The 20860-nt window shown below is 35.5% G+C and overlaps 1 protein-coding gene across 1 annotated transcript in view; it reads left to right on the top strand.

Moving 5' to 3' along the window:
• Nucleotides 1-369: 369 nt before the first annotated feature.
• Nucleotides 370-20860, top strand: part of LOC149800641 (DNA mismatch repair protein Msh3-like) — a 112936-nt gene continuing 92445 nt past the window's right edge. Inside the window, exons 1-3 of the mRNA XM_089954651.1 lie at nt 370-678; nt 11542-12219; nt 14589-14705. Of these exons, the coding sequence (XP_089810777.1) occupies nt 457-678; nt 11542-12219; nt 14589-14705 (1017 nt within the window). The 5' untranslated portion in view covers nt 370-456. The remainder of the gene's footprint in view (nt 679-11541; nt 12220-14588; nt 14706-20860) is intronic.

Below are 20860 nucleotides of genomic sequence, written 5' to 3'. Positions count from 1 at the left end.
CGTATTGGTCTTGTTTATTTTATCATGTGTGTGTGTGTGTGTGTGTGATTTTTAACGTAGCTTTAAAAAAAAATTAGTCAGGGGAAAAACCAAGAATAGTTCAGTTGTCATGGAGGTGTGGGAATATAGTCTACTTTTCTGCTTCGTATCATCGTGTCACCCCTGTGAACGAGATCACCCCTGAGTACGGGAGTGCAGCACAGTGAGCATACATGACAGGGAATCAGACTGGAAAGAGACAATAATATTTTGACATGTCCCCAGTCGTATTTACACAAAGAATAGGCAATAGGGACATTAGCTACAGTTTTTTTTATGGGCCGGGAACCAGGCTACAATAATATTCGGAATATTCTTACCAAGGGAAGCTACTCCTCACGCGTAAAAGAAGAAACGGCGGCAAGAAAGTAAGAGAGGAGTTAATTATAAGACTGTTTACCCGTTTTGTCATTAAATATGCCTCCAAAGAAAACATTTGGTCTTACGAAACTTAAGTCCAACATAAGTAAGACAAATTCCAGCAGTGATGAAGCATCGTCATCAAAGAAACAAGTTACAATTTCCAAATTCTTTGCTACCAAAGTGTTGGCTCAAAAACCTGCTGACACTGCCACTGACGATGTAGACATTATTATTGACATATCATCTGTCAACAGGGATAACGTAAAGGAAGTTAAGGTACATCATTTATTCGATTAATATTTCTTCTTTCTTGAGAATATAGCAGGTGATTTATTACTGCTCCTATTCGTGCAAAAGTTACAATAATGTTCCAAGAAATTGTTTTTCCAGACAGCTCCAAGGCAAGTGATTAAATATGTTTAAAAATCACTTGCGCATATTCTGGTTCTTTGTGCCCAAAAAGGTCATAGCTTTTACTGTTATTCTGACACAATGGTGAAATTTCGGTAAATTTAAAAAAAAAAATCATTAAAGAAAATAATAAACTGGTGTGTTACTCACCTCTCAAAATATTAAACATAGCTCAGGTTTCCTCCAGGTCCTGATGAATACAACTTGCAATTTGCCCTAGTGCTCAAAGAATTTTTCAGGCCATGTTCAAATAAATCTTTTTAAATAAAAAAGTCAGTTGTTCAGACTTAAAATTGACTTGCCCAAGAATGCTATATTAGTTACAATTATTTTGATAAGATGTTGGTCACTGAACCCTTGTTCATATTTTTCTGAGGAGGGTCTTACAGCCAATGCATTTTCCAACAATTTCACAATTTCTGCATGCACTTGTGGTAAATTCTGAGTAATTGTGGCATGCAAATCTACTCATCATTTCCGATCTCCCAAAACAAAGTAATGGGCTGTAATGGACATTAATGTAGACAAAAATACTGTAATGTAAGAGAAGTTACAGGAATGGAATAAATTCATGGAACTAGTTTTATAAGATTTATTTGCAGAAATTTATTATTAACAGAAAAAGATTCAGAAACATTTTTACGTTTTGTTCCATCATGATTGTTATTTAAAATTTTACATTCCAGACCACATGAATCACTATCCCTTTGATTGTATAATTCTTTCATCTTGACTTTTTTCGAGTTCTCAAGCCTGTGTGTTCATTAATTATGTTTATAATGGAGTAAAACTAGTAAGTTGAAAAACTTGTGTCCATTTTAGCTCCGTGTACACACATGTGATCTTCTGGGGGAATCAAATATGTATAACAAAACAAAATATATATGTTAGCACTTGTGAATGGTATATACTAATCTATGTTATCAAGTAATAACATGGTTGAATAGCTATGGAACTTAATATATTTATCATTTTATTTGTCTTAATTTAAGAGACTCCATATGTGTTCATTTTTTTCACTGATTTCTATTTTAGGACTAATGGCTGAAACATTTGAATTACATAACCACCTAAAACTAGTATAGTGTGCTTTCATTAAATGCTGCATTCACACCTGTCGCAAGTGTCTTTCATGCCTTTGAAATCCACTTTAGCTGCACATAAAATCCACTAAGTTGAGCAGGCAGTGTCATGTATGGCCTAACATAACATATTTATCGTTTAATGACATAATATGAGATGTAACGGTCAATGAACATTAAAATAATTGAATAGAGGTATCAACAATATTGTTTGTTATAGACTTGAATTGAGCACACCTCCCCGCTGCTCTGTACCCTACACTGGATATCCATTCGATCCAGAATCAAACACAAAATTTGTTCTCTGTGATATGTTTCACTGACAGACTCTAGTCCAGCATACCTAACTGACCTCACCCATGTGTTCACACCAGCAAGATTCTTACGCTCCTCTTCTGACAGTCATATATTCCCACTATAAAAACAAAGTCATATGGACAGCGTTCTTTTGCGTACCAGGGCCCATCAACGTGGAATGAATTGCCCACTGAACTTAGACTCAAAGACACAGTGATCACATACATGAGTGCTCTCAAAACTCACTTATTTCTACTGCAAGAATAAACTTAAAGACCTACTAATGTTTCCTACCTTAAATATTCTCAGCATGTTTTTTATGTTTTCTAATTTCATGGTATTTGTTTTATGTAATCATATCATTATATATGGTTTTTTATATGTTATAGGTGTTGTTTAATGTTGTAAAGCACTTAGAGCTTCTAAAGATAAGGCGCTATACAAAGTCCTCATTTATTATTACTATTATTATTATTATTATTATATTATTATTATTATTATTATTATTATTATTATTATTATTAGTTAAGAACATATATACAGTGGTCTCACCAGGATTTTAAAACTAGAAGTCTCGGACTCCCATTTTGAGAAAAACAGGAGTCCCACCAGCAAAAGTTGCAGTCCCGTACCAGAAGCATATTGGGCATACCTGAAGTAGCTACATTTCCAGATGAGTAAACCAGTGGTTGCCACTGAGTTTAATTTTATAACTTCTTTATACCACTGACATGTAGCTCTTGTTTGTCCATTAGAGTGAGAGTAAATTATGTCACGCCAAGGAAAGGTCTTATTCCAAGCACTAAGCTAGGCATCACACATAGTGTTCCATGCGAACTACAAGTTCTAGCAACTTTACCACTCTGCTGAATCTCATTACAATCTTCGTAAGTTTGCCCTTTAACCCCAAAATACTTGTCAAAATTTGCAAACAACATATTGTCTAATGCTCAACATGTCAATTTCGAGTTCACATGCACTACTTATTCGGCTACACTTGGAAATGAACAGAATAACGAAAGCTAAAGTTGTTCATTTGATGTACTCTTTATACACTCAGTCATTCTGCCTCTGAATTCAGTCTTTGTCAATATCAGTACATTTTCCCACCACTCAGCAGCTAGTCAAGCCTTTGAACTTGCCACCAAGCTATTGGGTCATGTTCTTCTGATGTACTCTTACAATGACAACATGTTCATATGGGTTTTTTTTAGCCACTGAATTCTCTGTCAGTGTAAATATCAGCACAGCTAAAATTATCAAATCAGTATTTTCCCATTCAGCAGGTTGAAGCAGATAAAAAAAGTTGCATCCAAATATGCATGATTAAGCGTTTCCGTGACCTATGATATATATATATATATATATATATATATATATATATATATATATATATATATATATATATATATACATGTGCATACAGTGTGACCCCTATTATAACAAAGTAGTTGGGAGCCATAGAACCCGACCATGGTATTAGCAACCAGGTTTGTTAGCTGAAGAAAATGATGCACGTACCCCCAAACAAATTGCATGGGGGGTAGGTAATAAATGCGGGTGGTAAAATACGTGCTTCATCGGCCCATTTACCATCTTAAATTGATGCATATTAAATGAGAAATACACCTGTAGTGAAAACAGAAGGCATATATAATAGTTTATTTTATTTAGAGAACAACAAATAAGTAAATATATGTGAATACTGTTTATATATAATTGTCTAATGTATAGCATGAATAGAGTATCAACACCATGTACTCACCTGCGAATCTATCACATACATTGAATCCACAATGCAAGTGATTCCATCAAAAATATGCACACACACATTTAAAATATTCAATAATTTTGTCACAGGTCATATAGGTCTGAATTCAGTGGAAAAACATATAACAAATGACAAAGCCCATTTACTTTTCAGTACGTCCCAAGTTGGTAAAAGGTAGTTTGCCTTTTAAGCCACCATTGGTAGTGTTCGTAAGCAAAATCTTTTTCCCTCCAAAAGGAAACTTTCATGCCACAGTTAATGTGTTCCAGTCACGTTAGAAAATTCAAAAATCCATCAGATTCCATTACTTTTATTTAAGTTTGATACTGACTTCCTTTGAAGAAAAGTTCTTTATTTTTATTGAAGACTGTAGTTGGCTTTCTTTGATGAAGGGTGCATGCATTATTGAAGTCACCATTAAATTATTACACAAAATGTGACTTATGAAGGATTTAATTCTGAGTGAAAAGAGTGGAATTTTTCTTACCATCCACATACAGATGTCTGTCTTTGTAAATATATTAATTACTAGCAAGCGGCCGAAAATCCGATGAAAGATAGATTATGAGATATTGCCTCTTCCAGTTGATCTCCATTACCAGAAATGTCAACAACATTAAAACGGATACCTCACAACATACAGTACTCATGCTAGATGTAAAGATAAACAGATTATGATATAACAATGCACTGTTTAGATGGCTTGTCAATATGGACAAAAAATTTGTTTTTTTAACAATAGATAAATTTCAGTGCATTTATATCAAATTTTGTGGCTTCCTTTCATGGGGTCTCTGAAATTCTCCACTCCAAATCAATGGTTGTATATACATTTTTAAACAGCCAACAATGTCGCTAATAAAAGAAATTGCCAGATAGTATATTTTGCAGCAAATAAAGAAAAAAAAATCCAAATTGCAACATTGGCGAAGCCCTGCATGATCTCAAAATAAACTTTTTACATGTTTTTTTTTTTGTTTTTTTACTTTTAAGAAGAAATAACTACTTTTTCATGTAAGACAAAAATACATATAAAATTTCAAAGAGCTAAGCCACTGGTTAGTGGGAATGACCATTAGCAGTGTGCTAATTACTGTTTTAAAACTTTTTGACTGTTATACAAATTTCAGTATGTGGTACTTTTGATTTTTTTCTCATTAAAGTTAGCATGCATTCATCAACTTAATAAAAGTGACTTAATTATAATTAACTGTTTGACATGTTTTTTCAGCGACTTGGCAATGTTTTGGAATCGTCTTAATTGCAGACATCAATGAATAACTGATTAGTGGGAATGACCATTAGCAAAATGTGCTAATTATTGTTTTACAAATGCGTGAATTGCGGTCGAATTATCCCATAGCTGGAGTTGAAATGACTTGGGGTCAATATGTCTTGGGAATTTTCTTGGGATTGAAGTATCTCACACCCCTGAGCTAATGAACCAGTAGTGTATTGCCAAATTGGCATGAGCAAGGCATAGTTTATTATTATTCATGCTGTACAAATGAGTGGTAATTATAAGCAACCAATGAAATATAGAGAACAGAAATAGTGCTATTTCCAGTTCTTTGGTTACATTCTTCATATTTGTATGCACAAAGTTTATAGGTTTTGTTACACTTAAGCAGATGTTTATCATAATCTAGAGGGATGCACAGCTGGTGCCCAGTTGGGAGCTGGGTATTAATAATTTACCTGTGTATTTCAAGAACTTAAAAACAAAAATGCAGCATTTTGTCAGCAGGCTCAAGAGTTCATTCAGGCAATGTAGATAAGACTGTTCTTGTAGGCAGGCAGACCTGATGGGTAATTCACTTATAATAGGAGTCCTTATGGAGAGATTAATAAAAGGCATTGCCAGATGTTACAAATCAGAACAGGGTTCACATTACTCTCAGGTTTGGAAACATGCAATTTAAGTTTTACCCATTTCAGACACATGGAAATTCCCACCATTTCATTTTTATGAGATACACATTGGTCTTGGCCTGAGCATGTCTTAATTTCCCTTGATTTGCATCTGGCATAAGTTCCTACTGAGTGTATGTTGTCCATAACAAATTGAATGCATGCACCAGTGACTGACATTTGCTTAAGTATTACTTACACCTTTTTGGCCCCAATACAAAATCAGTATGAACTGAGCATAGCCAATATGCCTCTGGTGCAATTTTTAAGTGAGCATAATTGAATTGAAGTTAGATTGTTTCATAGTTATCTTTGACAATTATGATTTTATCAGATTAATTTGTGAATAAAATATGGGCATTTTTTTGATTGCCTGTCAACATATATGTGATTCTACCTGCAGTTAGACAAATGTACCATTTTAAAGACTGTTTATCTTACATTCTGTCTTATAGTTACAACCCATTACTTTTGAAAAATAAAGTTATTTATTTTTCTTAAGACAAAAATAATCAGTATATTTGTGTGTATTCACACCTTATTACATTAGAGACCAGAAATGTAATACTGGTGCAATGATGTGTGGTAATCTGGTTACAAACGCTAAAATGGGGATGCAGCAGGCTGTTAACTGATGCCTCAGGACTCTCAGGGACCTAAGCTTCCAGGTCAAAAACATGAAATTCTCAAAGGAGGCCTGGCACCATTACTCCCTGTGGTGTATCCCCAGGATGCTCACCCATTTTCTGTTGTGGTCAGTCAAGGTCAATCTGCAGAACAGCCTCAAGGCTTGCCTTAATATAAGTGGCATGAAGCAGGTGTGACAAATTAAAAGTTAATCCATATCATTGTAGTAGTGAAAAGGACTACACGGTCAAATGTCACTCTGACCCACTTAAAAGAAACCATATTCTTATGACTGTATCGTGTAAGCACCTGCAGTAGTTTGGGAAAACAATTATTCCTTATTTTCTTATAATGGTGTTTCAATCAAGCTGGTGATTATGCAAAAGTAAATCATCAATATAATCAAAGCTTTCTTAGATCTGGACAGTGTATGTAAATGCGATTTCCACAGGGCAGAACAGTATCAATATAGACTTGTAAGAGTGACTCTTAAAAATGGGTTGGCAAAATCAGTTTTCATTATTCAGAAATGGACTTCTGGTGAAAGTGGCAACAGAAGGAAGGGGAAAAAACCCAAAACAAAACAAATGGCAAAGTTCATTAGCTTCATGATATTTGAGTATCAGTACCTAAAGCTTGTGTGAATTCATCTTAACAACATTTAACTTCTCCAGTTTCAGAACTACATTATTTAGATAGCATACAGGTATCAGGATAATTCACTTCTTTCTACAGAGCCCACATTATATCTCACCATTAATCCTTATGGTTATCTCAGCATGTCGGAATGTTTACTAATTAACATAATTATTCTGCATTGCTTTGGGTTTCTTTGCACAGTTTCTGATTGACATTTATTTTTAAAAAATTCCTTGTTCAATTTAATGATGGAAATGCAAGTATATATATATATCAGTTTAATGCTTGGTGTTTAATCACATAAGTTTCTTTGGTGGGAATAGGGATGCAATTTTACTTGGAAAGAATAACTTAATTGCATTTTAAGTGATCATTCTTGGGTTTGAAATGCATTGTTGATAATTTTATTTATTGTGTTTTGTTTTGATTTTAATATTGTTATAGGGGGCAAAAAAATTAAATTTATGCATATAATGTTTAAATTTAACATTCTATTTCCTGAAAAATATTTTCTTTGTGATATTATAAATTGTTAAGAATTAAACCTTGATATTATTAATAGTGAGCATCCTTTATATCCTTTTTCAGTTTGGAGAGTTTATGACCAAATGTGGGATTTTTCATGAGTTGTTAACGTATCATAATAATAATAATACAACTCTATAGTCTGAAACATTCCTGTTTGAGAGGGGTCATCCCATATAGATGCTGTCATATAGATGCTGTTTCACAGGTGTGGAATCTACAATTTCATTGTCATAGTAGATTTTATTTGTTTGTGTTGAAACATCTGGAAACAAGTGCTCATTTTCAAGTAATAGCTGTTTTAGTTCATTCTTTTATTGTTGCGGCAGATATTTCTGGTCAAGATTATTCATAATTTCTGAACTCCAAAGGTTGTTTATACCAAAGCCACTACATTCCATCATTTAAGTCCTCACTGTGTGGAACAGATACAACCAAATTGACTGCATGATTAACATAGCTACCTCCTTTTACATATTTAGGTAACAAAAAAAAGTATGTGCCTTTCTGGTTGTCTAATTGCCCCCCCCCCCCCCCCCCGTTAAATACACAATTCTGAAATTGATTGATGCATCTAATTTAGCCGGTTTAGCCCAGTACTTGAAGCGCTTAGAACATTATGTATATTATTCATTATAATATTAGTAATGTTAAAAAAAAACAACCTGCCTACCTACCCTTATTTTGATAGCAGTGCAGTAGGAAATTTTTTTTTGTCTTATATGACAAAGTTGTTTTTATTTTCAGGAGCATTAATGATATAATTTAAATCACATACTTTCTTTTCAACTGTGTACGGACCATAGTACTTAGCCTGAAGAGGATTTTGCAGTATGGGCAAGAGAGACAAAACTCTATCACCAGGTTGGAAACTCCTTTACTTTGCATTTTTGTCATACCTGAATTTCATTTTTGACTGAGGAGAGTGCAGATTGTTTCTTGCAAGTTTACAGGCCTTTGACAACTTGTATTTAAAATTGGAAACATAGTCGAAAAGATCAAGTTCTGCATCTTCATTTGAAAGAAGTTTCTCTTTTAACAAATTCAGAGGTCCATGGACAGTATGTCCAAAAAGTAGTTCAGGGGGACTTAATCCTAATGATTCTTGAACTGATTCACTAACAGTAAATGAACACCATTGTACCAATCTTTTTCCAAAATGAAAACAATGTGAATGAGTCTTATTTTTCAAAGTTAGATGACATCATTTTAAAGCCCCTTGGCTTTCAGGGTGTTGGAAAGAAGACTTAAACTGCTAGATGCCTAATTTATGCATAACTTGCTGGAAAATTTTAGACATAAAATTGGACCGAAGGGGCCGATTGGACAGATTTGGGTAGACCAGATTGTAAAAAAAAAACAACCAAACTTTATCAAAGTTTTTACTTTGTGTTTGTATTAATACTTCTAAAAGGAATTGCCTCTTGGAACCTTGTGGACGCACACATTATGGTCAGTGAGTATTGGTTACCTGACTTGGTCTTAGGTAAAAGATCAATAGAGTTAAAGGTATCAAAATTGTAGAAATTGTAGAAAACTTCTATTGGATACCTGTCAATCTTAAGGATTGGTTACCAGGGCATCCGATCAGAGGGAAATTGTATTAAATGTGATCAAACCTGAAGTTAAGTTCATATTTTTGTTAATTCACAGTATCCTATAAATATCATTATCTAATGTCATCTGTTAATAAGTCCAAGAATTTATCCTCATTGTCTAATAAAGTCTGAAATCCTCTGTCATAGTGTAGTAAATTGTTGTGGTTTAGTCATCATAAATATCAGCTGACTCCCATGACTTGGCCTCACTATCTTATACAGATGCTTATTTAGAGACTGAGCTTGAACTTTATAAGTAACACTTTGATCAAAACAATCTGTAAAATCTATTCAAGGTTGCAACTGAACACATGTCAGTTGTGCAGCAAGATCAAAAACCACCCTCTGTTACTTGCCACTGTACAAAACTTGCAGCTCAATCAAAGAATTTTCGTGTGGGAAAACAAACTATGGGATTAAGGTCAGTTAATTACTGGGAGAGGCAGAGACTGCTGCTTGGCACTGACAAAGTACACCTATTCATGGCTCAATCAAAAGGATTGTCAATTTGAAAACAAAGTAAGTACTGTCCTTACAAACACTGGCAGAAAACTTGTATATGGTAAACGTGTATTCATTGGCTCATTTTATTACCCGGTTAATATCAGTGGGCAGGTACTGGAGTACCTTTATACCCTTTTACATCTTTAGACACAGGCTATCATTATTCTGCTAAATGCAGGAATAGGATGCAGATGAGTCTGAGGTAACTTTTGATTGGGTTTTCCTACCATTTGACAAAATTGACAAGATCTACAGTATTTACAAACATGACTTTTCATTTTCAGTTAATAAAAATGATTCAAGATCTTGTGATAAGTCTTACTGATCCCTAAATGACCAGCAAAAGGAATTTCATGGCCTAGACTTAGAATTTCCTGTCTATATGACTTAGGAACAACAATTTTGTAGCTCACTGCACACTTGTCATGAGCAGGTACCTCAGGTGGTCTCCATTTTCTCAATACAAAAAGGTACTTGTATTGCTTCAGTTTTACTATTAACCCTCAGAAATAAACAGGAGATCTTAGGATCTTTTTCCTGTTCAGCAACAAGTGATTGTTGTTTGCCACCCTGATTAGAATAAAGAGGATGAGTAGTAAAAAAGAGGATCACTGTGATCAGTTCCTTGTGATTGATCCAAATGAGAAGCAAATGTGTCATCTGTTAATATATATATATATATATATATATATATATATATATATATATAGAGAGAGAGAGAGAGAGAGAGAGAGAGAGTTAAAAGCCCTTACCTAAGGCATACCTAAAGTACCACCACCCCAACAATGCCAGCATCTTGTTGTTTTCTTTCTTTTTTCGCATTTGTTGCCTTGATAGTATACATTGGCATGTTACTGCTGTCAATACTTAAAAGACTGACATAATTACAATATTGTGTGTATCATTTTCTTTAATAACTCATTAGCATGTTTCAGTGTTAGCAATATTATGCATTCATTACTTGCATCAGCTGCATTATTGAAGCCAGTGTTATTGCCAGTGAGGAGAGAGCTAAAAGTAAGCTTATGCTTGTTGCCCTATCATCCTGTCTCATTCATTATTGTTGTGTTTTTTCCCATGATTGAAGAAAAATCAAGACTATAGGACTCAGACTGATTAATAATAATTAGCCCCAAAAATGCAACAAAATAGCTCCTTATATTTTCAAGAACCTCACATTTTGAGAAGATTGTCATTGATTGGATATTTCCAGGCTCCCCCCCCCCATTTACGGTTCTAGAATAGACCCTGTGGCTGCTCAACTTTCCTTTAAATAAACAAGATAAGGATTTATTAATACTGAGAGAAAGAGATCTTTTACATATTGAGATTTTTTTCATACAAATCTCAATTTTTAAAAATACAACACAATAGTGCAAGCTAACAAGCAATAATTTAGTTCTTCATTGTAGGAAGATAGCAAATACAAATATTGGAGTATCTGATATTACAACATAGTCATCGGTAGGATAAATCACTTTATTATTCATTTCAACACAAAATTTAAGTTTTTTTAACAGGTAATTAAGAAACTTGTGCTTGATATTGCTATGCTATAAACAGGGTGGTCAAATGACATGGCTTCATGTAGTATAAATAAAACCTTTGTCAAGCTGGGATCTGAAACTAAAATTCTTGTTAGATTCCAATAATATCAATATTTTTCAAACTATTTTGACAATTGCTACCTAAGCCTTGATCTTTATAGAATATCAACAGATTCATGTTATATTAGGCCCTACTGCATCATACTTTCCCACCTTTGTACTTGCAGGTTAGATCTCCACTGAAAAAAAGGCAGAGAGAAACTGCAGAATTGGAAGAAACTTCACCAAAAAGAAAAAGAGAAAATGCTAAAAAGGAAAGTCCAAGTAACAAAGAATGTAATTTAACTTCAAGCAGCCCTAGCAGTAGCAAGATAAATTTTTGCAACCAAAAGGAAACTGTGCAGACGACACTTGATGGATATGGTGGAATAAAAAATTACCAGGTCTCTGCTGAGACGAAGGAAAAACTTAAAGCTTTTGGTGCCTCCAGTGACTTCACTGAAAGTGCTATGGTGGTTGACTTTGATCTGAATTCTTTAAAGAGGAAAAGAGCTGCAGAATTGCCTGATATTAACGAAGAAGAGAAAAGAAAACAAGAAGAAAAACTGGATGCATCATTTGAAAATGATGAAAATGAAGATGAGAGTAAATCTGACTCGGAGACTGTTGCCACCACTTCAAAGGGAAATAATTCTGCCTCAGAAAATAGTGAAAGTAAACCAAAGTCAAAGACATTTCTAAGCCAGTTTGCAGCAGTAAAACCTGCTAGTAAAGGTTTAAAGAAAGTTGGTACAAACTATACGAAATTAGAACTTCAGTACTTGGAGATTAAGGATAAATACCCAGATGCCATCCTGTTTGTTGAATGCGGATACAAATATAGATTTTTCAGAGAGGATGCTGAGGTACGTTTCATTTATATGCAAATCATCAAATTTGATGGCTCAAAATTATGAGTTGAGCAACAGTTTCGTTCATCTTAAAGGCATTTAAGTCATGTATTATTTTGGAATAAATGGAATGGGGTGGGCAGACCAACCCAAGTTTGTCGCTGAGTGGGGTGGTGGTTTCTTATCATTAGACAAACATATATTTAGTAGATATGTGCCATCAAACTGTAAGAAAAAGTTCAGGTGGCAGATGTTATTGATAACATGCATGTAACCAGTTAGCAAATTGCATCAGTTGATATTGTCAGCATGCTGTTTGTACTGAATTGGTGAAACTTTCTTGATACAAAGATATCATAAAGTATTGGATCTACTATTGATCCTTGTTGAGGTGACCTTGAAGTGCTGAAGCTCATATTGGCTGACACTTGCAACCAGGTCAACACGTTTTGCCCCCCACCCCTTATTGGAGAAAAGTGAAGAACATATTTTCATTTGCCTGTTGGTCGGTTATATTTTCCTTTCTGCTTTATAACTTTAAAGCTGTTAGAGATTAAGGGATGAAACTTGATATGAAGACGCATCATCACAAATGTGAGTTGCATATCACATTTGGGGTTCTGTCTTCAAGAACAAGGTCATGGCTCAATATTTTACTGTTTCCATCACATTATCCCTTCCTCTCTATAATTTTAAGCCATCTGAGACTAAGTGATGAAACTTGGTGTGCATCACAAGAAGGTGTTTACATACCGAATTGAGGGTCTTCACTGTCAAGGTCACAGCTCAATATTATACATTTCCATCACACTTTCCCTTCCACTCTGTAATGTTAAAACTCTTTGAGACTAAGTGATGAAACTTGGTGTGCTTATTCATTATCACAAGAAGGTGTTTACATAACAATTTGGGGGTATTCAGTGTCAAGGTCACAGCTCAATATTATGTATTTCCATCACACTTTCCCTTCCACTCTGTAATGTTAAAACTCTTTGAGACTAAGTGATGAAACTTGGTGTTCTTATACATCATCACTAGAAGGTGTGTTACATACCAGATCTCCAGGTCAAGGTAATTGGTAAGAATTTTACATTTTCCAAAAATACATCTATCTTGTACCTTTAATGCAATTTGAGATTTAGATGTGAATCTTGGAATGCTTGTACGTCACAAGAAGGTGAGCTCAGTACCACATTGGAGGGGTACAATCATAAAGGTCTAGGTCATTATATATTTTCCATCACATTTTCTCATTTGATCTATAACTTTAAAGCTATGTTAGGGGATGAAACTAGCGTACTAGTACATAGTTGTTAGAAGAGTGTGACATATTAAATTGTGGTTGCTATCATCAAGGTCACTGTCATTTTTTTCTTATACTTTCCATTCTACCCTCTAATTTTAGAATCATTTGAAATTATGGAATGAAACTTGGTATAACTATATATCATTACTAAAAGATGTGTCACATACCACATTTGGGGTCAGTCTTCAAAGTCAGTGTCACAGTTGAAATGTAACGTTCAGCTTTCAATCACATTTACTTTTCAGCTTTCTAACTTAAAAGCTGTTTAAGATAAATTATGAAGCTTGGTTTTATTAAATACTGTTACAAGAAGATGTGTTGAATTGCACATATAAGGTCTTATCCTCAGGGTCAAGGTCATAGCTCTTGTATCTGCTTACATCATAAAATCTATTTTAGATACAGAGATGAACCAGTGAACACCTGTGCATCACAGTCAAGGTTTTATCTCCAGAGTTAAGGTCATTATTATCTGTTTTACCCCAGTTCTGTACTTTTGCCCTAATGATATTTATACAGCTTACAAGGCTGATGTGAAACTTGATTACTTGCGATGTTACTTCTAGTAACAGTCTCAAAGGTCATAGTCTATTTCATGACTGTGAACTTTTATGACTTCAGTAGGGTAGTCTGGAGAATGAAGGAATTCAATGAATTTGCTTGTTGTAGTTATGTTACTTCTAGTAACAGTCTCAAAGGTCATAGTCTATTTCATGACTGTGAACTTTTATGACTTCAGTAGGGTAGTCTGGAGAATGAAGGAATTCAATGAATTTGCTTGTTGTAGCTACAACTGGAGGTAGTTTGATTTGCGTTTATGGAATGGCCCACTCTGTCAGTTGTCTGTCATTATGGAATGGGCCACTCTGTTGCCTATCATTATGGAATGGCCCACTCTGCCTGTTGTCTATCGTTATGCATCATCCATGAACATTTTCTGTTTTCAAGATTGTACAAACAGCGCTTGCCCATGACAGAAAAGATATTTCTTGATAATTTAGTGGATAAATGTTTAAAAATGAAATTTATAGATAATACAGAAGAAATGCATTTGTTGTAGTTCTTTTTTGTATTTCAGATTGCAGCCAAGGTATTGAAAATATACTGCCATCTGGATCACAACTTTATGACTGCCAGCATTCCTGTACATAGACTGTTTGTCCATGTGAGACGTCTGGTAGCTGCTGGATACAAGGTTAAGAAATCAATGTATTGCCCATTAAAAAGAACTAAATTATGCAAAAGAAGGATTGTAAGATATATTACAGAAAATGTCCATACTTAAAGTAAAAATAAAAATTCAAGAAATATGGCATTGATTCGAATAATCTCTTTTCATAGTGACTTCTCCTTCCCATCAGAATAGGGCAAAATGATGAGAAAATTGGGAGAAGTGAAACAGAGGTAACAATTTAGGACGTCAAAAATAAGTATGCCAGTAACAAAATATACTTTATTGGCTTGGCAAGTTAAACAATATAAAAGCACAAAATACCTACCATATATGAAATAAAACACGAACTTCAGCAGCTGACTGATCTCTTGCTTGGTGTGATTTTCTTGCGTACTGATGAACCATGAAGATATTTTGCAGTGAAATACACACAGGATAACTGTGCAAAGGAAAATAGATCTAATTGCATCGGATATCTTATGTAATTTATTTTTCTAAATAAATGTACATTTGTATATGTAAAAAATGTTTACCATATATAATCGCTTATAAGTTGAGTAAAACTACAAACAAAAAAGATCTGACCTGTCATTGCAGATCAGGGTCTATACTGTTTTTTCTGCTGATTACTCCTAACAAACTGCACACACCCAGATCTACTGGCACATTATGCAATGACAGATCTGGGTGAGTGCAGTTTGCAGGTGGACTTGTCTTATAAGCAAGTATATATGGTGGTTTATTAAAGAGGTTTGGTTTCTAAATAGCTATACCAATATTGTTTCATTGGATGGTAGACATTGCTGTCTGTATTATTTCTTGGATTCAGGTTTGTTCACCTTTGTTGGAACACTTCCATTTGCTTAGCATTTTACAAAACATACCACTAAAGTAGCAATAACTGTACATATTTTCTTCTTTAAATACAATCATAATACTATAGGAAAGCTACTACTACCTTGCAAATCCAGCCCTCCCAGGTTAAAAACATGTAGCTAAAGAGCTACAGGTTGTCTGCCCACCTAGGTAGCAGTTGGGCAGAGTGATCTCTCTTTGGTATAGTGATTGGCACCAGATCACAAGAATATCTCTGTTACTACTTTCACTTGTGCTAAGAAGCACCCTCTCACCATGAGAGACCTTGCAAAAGCCAGAATCAGCTTTTGGAAGATATACCATTACAAGGAAAGTATACTCCATCTAACTAGATTTCTGATTTTTCTCTCTTCCTATGCTGAAAAAGTTCTGCCTTTACAATTTTCTAACACTTTGTCATTTTATTACATTTAATAGCACTTACACGGGCAACCTATGTGACTTCGCATCTGTTATCATTAATTTCCAGGTAAAACATCATATGGTATAACTCTGCACCACCCGGTGTTCAAAAACTGACCTGTACAGTCCATCATTGAGCTTTCCTACAGGTAGTATTGTGAATTAATATGTTATATGGATGCATCATTGCCATCATTAGGTCATCTGTTAGCACTAATTCATAGTTGTATATATGACACTTTATTGAACTTACTGGTATAGAACATCATTGGGCCTTTTCCTACGTGAAAAAATATCTTGTAATGGATATAGTTGCACCTACTTTGTAAGCATCTAAATGATGTTGCTTTGGTTCCTTTTTCGGCTTAGAGCTGCCAGGCTCTTCATGTATGGACACTTCCTGCAGACAATGGCCCGGACCATGTTACTGCATGGTACCTCAAACACTTCTGACTTACGATGTTCATTTTGGGGCCTCAGTTTTTAAGAGATGCCTCTTCGCGCACCCTCAAGCATCAGCTGTCCAAGAGACTTCACTTGGCAACATGTTAGAAGTACCAGGATCTGACTCGTAAGTGCTGCAAGTGTAGCAGGCCACCATCATTGACATTCTTCTCCAACTACTTCACAGGTACAGCAGGAGATGTCGACTTCAGTACCTTCTTTTATAAACGACTACTGGTATTCAAGTTCTCTCATCGTTACTAGCTCTTGGATGAGTGAAACTCCACCTTGCAGGATTGAACGGAAGTTTTCTGCCAGTCCCATCAGTCTTTTGTCCTCTTTTTCATCATCACCTGCCACATGTATTATTCTGACATCACGTGAAAATTACCTACTGAAGATTCTTTCAGTTGCTTCCACAATCAAAATCGCTATAGGTCACCACCACAGGACTTCTCATTGTTGGTGGTTCCTATAGACCTTGCCACCTCAGGGCACAATTGAGAGAAAGAGCTAAACAAACAGCCAGAGTACCCTCGTACATAGCAACCAGCCAAAGTATGTTCTCACATAGCAACCAGCCATTGTATGCTCTCACATAGCAACCAGCCAAAGTACCCTCTCACATAGCAGATACATGGACTGCTTATATAGATCAAACATCTTGTAACCTGTCCCAACAGAATGGAATGCCACTCTCCCAATACAGATGACCTACATTGATTTTAACTGGACTAGGTCATAACAGAGGGTCACTGGGACCTCTACCACAACATATCCATGATAAGTCACAGTCTCAGTTCTAGGTGCCCCACAATTTTAGTTGACAGAACAAGCAGGACGTATTTATATGATGGTTGACTTCATACAGAGACACAACATCCTATAACCATACAAGCAGGTATGAACTTACACTTGGTAGGAATAAGATGCAATGGTCTCTACCTCCACGTCAAAGACCAATCAAGATGCAATGGTCTCTACCTCCACGTCAAAGACCAATCAAGATGCAATGGTCTCTACCTCCACGTCAAAGACCAATCAAGATGCAATGGTCTCTACCTCCACGTCAAAGACCAATCAAGATGCAATGGTCTCTACCTCCACGTCAAAGACCAATCAAGATGCAATGGTCTCTACCTCCACGTCAAAGACCAATCATGGCCCAAGATATGCTTGCAACCTTCATGATCTGTTTTCCTCTTTAATGATCAGGTTGATGAAATTCGCAGCATAGTACCATGCCTCTCAGTCTCAGGTATAGCGGACAAAATTTGCAAAGAAACTATCCTACATAAGTGAAAGAGTCAAGGGGAAGTCGATCTTTTTCACCAGCATAACACAAGACCATCCCTATCACAATTACATACATACAGGCACCCCCTTCCCACCCTTATCACAGATCTTGGTGAGGAGAAGTCTCCAGTATTTTGTGGTTGGATGGGGAAGATTTACCCTGATGTCATGGGGCTCAAACAGTAATTCCTGGGGACTCAGTATCACGTTAGTACACATACTAAGCTTTTGGTCACCGCTTTTTCGGCTTCAATGCAGCACTTATAAGTTGATCCTCAGTCTAAGCGCATTTAATCAATGCTGGTACACTCTTGTGCTTATCCTCAGTCTAATTGCATTCAATCAGTGCTGTTACACTCTTGGGATTATCCTCAGTCTAATTGCATTCAATCAATGCTGTTACACTCTTGGGCTTATCCTCAGTCTAATTGCATTCAATCAATGCTGGTACACTCTTGGGCTTATCCTCAGTCTAATTGCGTTCAATCAACGCTGGTACACTCTTGGGCTTATCCTCAGTCTAATTGCATTCAATCAATGCTGTTACACTCTTGGGCTTATCCTCAGTCTAATTGCATTCAATCAACGCTGGTACACTCTTGTGCTTATCCTCAGTCTAATTGCATTCAATCAACGCTGGTACACTCTTGGGCTTATCCTCAGTCTAATTGCATTCAATCAACGCTGGGACACTCTTGGGCTTATCCTCAGTCTAATTGCATTCAATCAACGCTGGTACACTCTTGGGCTTATCCTCAGTCTAATTGCATTCAATCAACGCTTGTACACTCTTGGGCTTATTCTCAGTCTAATTGCATTCAATCAATGCTGGTACACTCTTGGGCTTATCCTCAGTCTAATTGCATTTAATCAATGCTGTTACACTCTTGGGCTTATCCTCAGTCTAATTGCATTCAATCAATGCTGTTACACTCTTGGGCTTATCCTCAGTCTAAGTGCATTCAATCAGTGCTGTTACATTCTTGGGCTTACAGAACCATAGTCATGGTCTTGGTGTAACAGGTCACCTTTCCAGGTTGTTCAACAACTTCATAAGATGTGGCTTCACAACTTCCACTGGATTTTGCAGGAGGGAAACTTTTCCACTCCATGACAGATGGAGCATTCTCCAGTTGTGTTATCTAGAAGTTGCCTCGTACCTCTGGGGACCGAAGATGGCACTTCTAGGTAAGGGAATGTGTCTCCTGCACTTCTTACCTATTCTCCTGAGGTATTTTGATTGTGTAACGTATTTAAGAAGAATAAAAATTTAGTAAAATATGTTTCTTCAAGAATAATTACCCATTCATAATACACATACACCCTCCCAGCCTCTCTGCATTTACTTCGATACAGATGGCATAATTTCCACTCCATAGTAACTTTTTGAAACAAATAGAAAATGTTCTAGCACAGGAGAAAGAAACATATATACTCAGAGATATAAATAAGGACCTTCTCAATACTCAAATAAGGAACAACTGGATGGAATTTATTGAATCATTAGGCCTAGACCAGCTGGTAAATGAGCCTACAAGGGTAACAGAAAAATCAAGCACTCTTATTGATCACATTTATACTAACCTACCAGACAATGTCGCTTGTGTTAATGTACCGAATATTGGTCTTAGTGACCACTATCCTACTTTTTTGACAAGAAAGGTTAAATGCAAGAAAAATAAGAAAAATACACATAAAACGATCACTTACAGATCGTTCAAAACTTTTAATGAAGAACAATTTCTCAATGACCTATATAAATTTCCATGGAGTATGATCCAAAATTTGGATGACATAGATGAAGCCATGAGGGTGTGGACTGACTTATTTATGGATGTAGTATCTAAGCATGCACCACTGAAAGTACATTGAGTAAAGACTGATATTCAACCTAATTGGCTTACTACTGAAATCCTAGATGCTATGAAAACACGAGACAAATTCAAGGCTATGGAAAACCATGCACAAAATAAAGTATGGAGAAATAAAATAACAAGTATGATCAAAAAAGCTAAAAAAACTTATTATCAATCATTGCTTGAAAACAAAAAGAGCAACACAAACTCCATTTGGAAAATCTTCAATGAACTCACTGGAGGAACGCACAAAAAACAGACAAATAAAATTCACTCACTTCTGGTAAATGACACCATAGTCACTGAAACTGACATTGCAAATATTTTCAATGATTTTTTCATCAACATTACCACAAAGTTAAAAGAGCCAGTGATAGAAAACAACTTTAATGAACTGAAAAAGTTCTGCAGCAGTAAAATCTCAAAGGAGGTATGTTTCTATATCCCACCAGTGTCAAAAAACTTTGTTAACAAATGTCTGATACCAAGAAAGCTACAGGACTTGATCAGATTGGTCCATGACTCATTAAATCTTCTGCCTTTGCTATTGTAGATAGCATAACATTCATAATTAATTTAAGTATTGCAACCTCATCTGTCCCCAAAATATGGAAAACTGCAAAAGTAACTCCTATTCACAAGTCTGGTTCTAAGGATGATGCTGATAACTACTGACCAATTTCAATACTACCAAACTTGTCAAAATTGATTGCAAAACATGTCCATGACTCATTCATGTCATATTTAACCAAACACTTGCTGTTACACCCTAATCAATCAGGCTTTAGACAGAACCATTCCTGTGAGACTGCCTTGATCTCCCTAACTGATAAATGGCTTCAAGCACTTGACCAAGGTAGAATAATAGGAACTGTATTTGTAGATTTCAGGAAAGCTTTTGACATGGTGGATCATGAAATCCTTTTGAAGAAACTGAAAATCTACCAGTGTGATGAAAGAACAATTAGATGGTTTACTTTGTACTTAAATGAGAGAACACAAGATGTTTACATAAATAATGTTCTGTCTGAACCTGAAACAATTAGATATGGAGTACCACAAGGCTCAATTCTAGGTCCACTACTATTCATTTTATTTATTAATGATCTACCACTTTTACTAAGAGACTCAATATCATCCACAGATCTCTATGCAGATGACACAACATTGTCAGACATCCAAAACACAAAGCATGAGCTCGAAATTTCTTTACAGAATGCACTAAACAAACTGGAAAACTGGTGCACATGTAATGGCATGGTGGTAAATACTGGTAAAACTAAAATATTACTTATCTCAAAT

This window comes from Sinohyriopsis cumingii, chromosome 4 (assembly GCF_028554795.1).
Source record: "Sinohyriopsis cumingii isolate HCF-2022 chromosome 4, ASM2855479v2, whole genome shotgun sequence".
In the NCBI taxonomy this organism is placed as follows: domain Eukaryota; kingdom Metazoa; phylum Mollusca; class Bivalvia; order Unionida; family Unionidae; genus Sinohyriopsis; species Sinohyriopsis cumingii.
The sequence above is the reverse complement of the archived record's forward strand: the minus strand, read 5'-3'. Positions and strand labels throughout refer to the sequence as shown.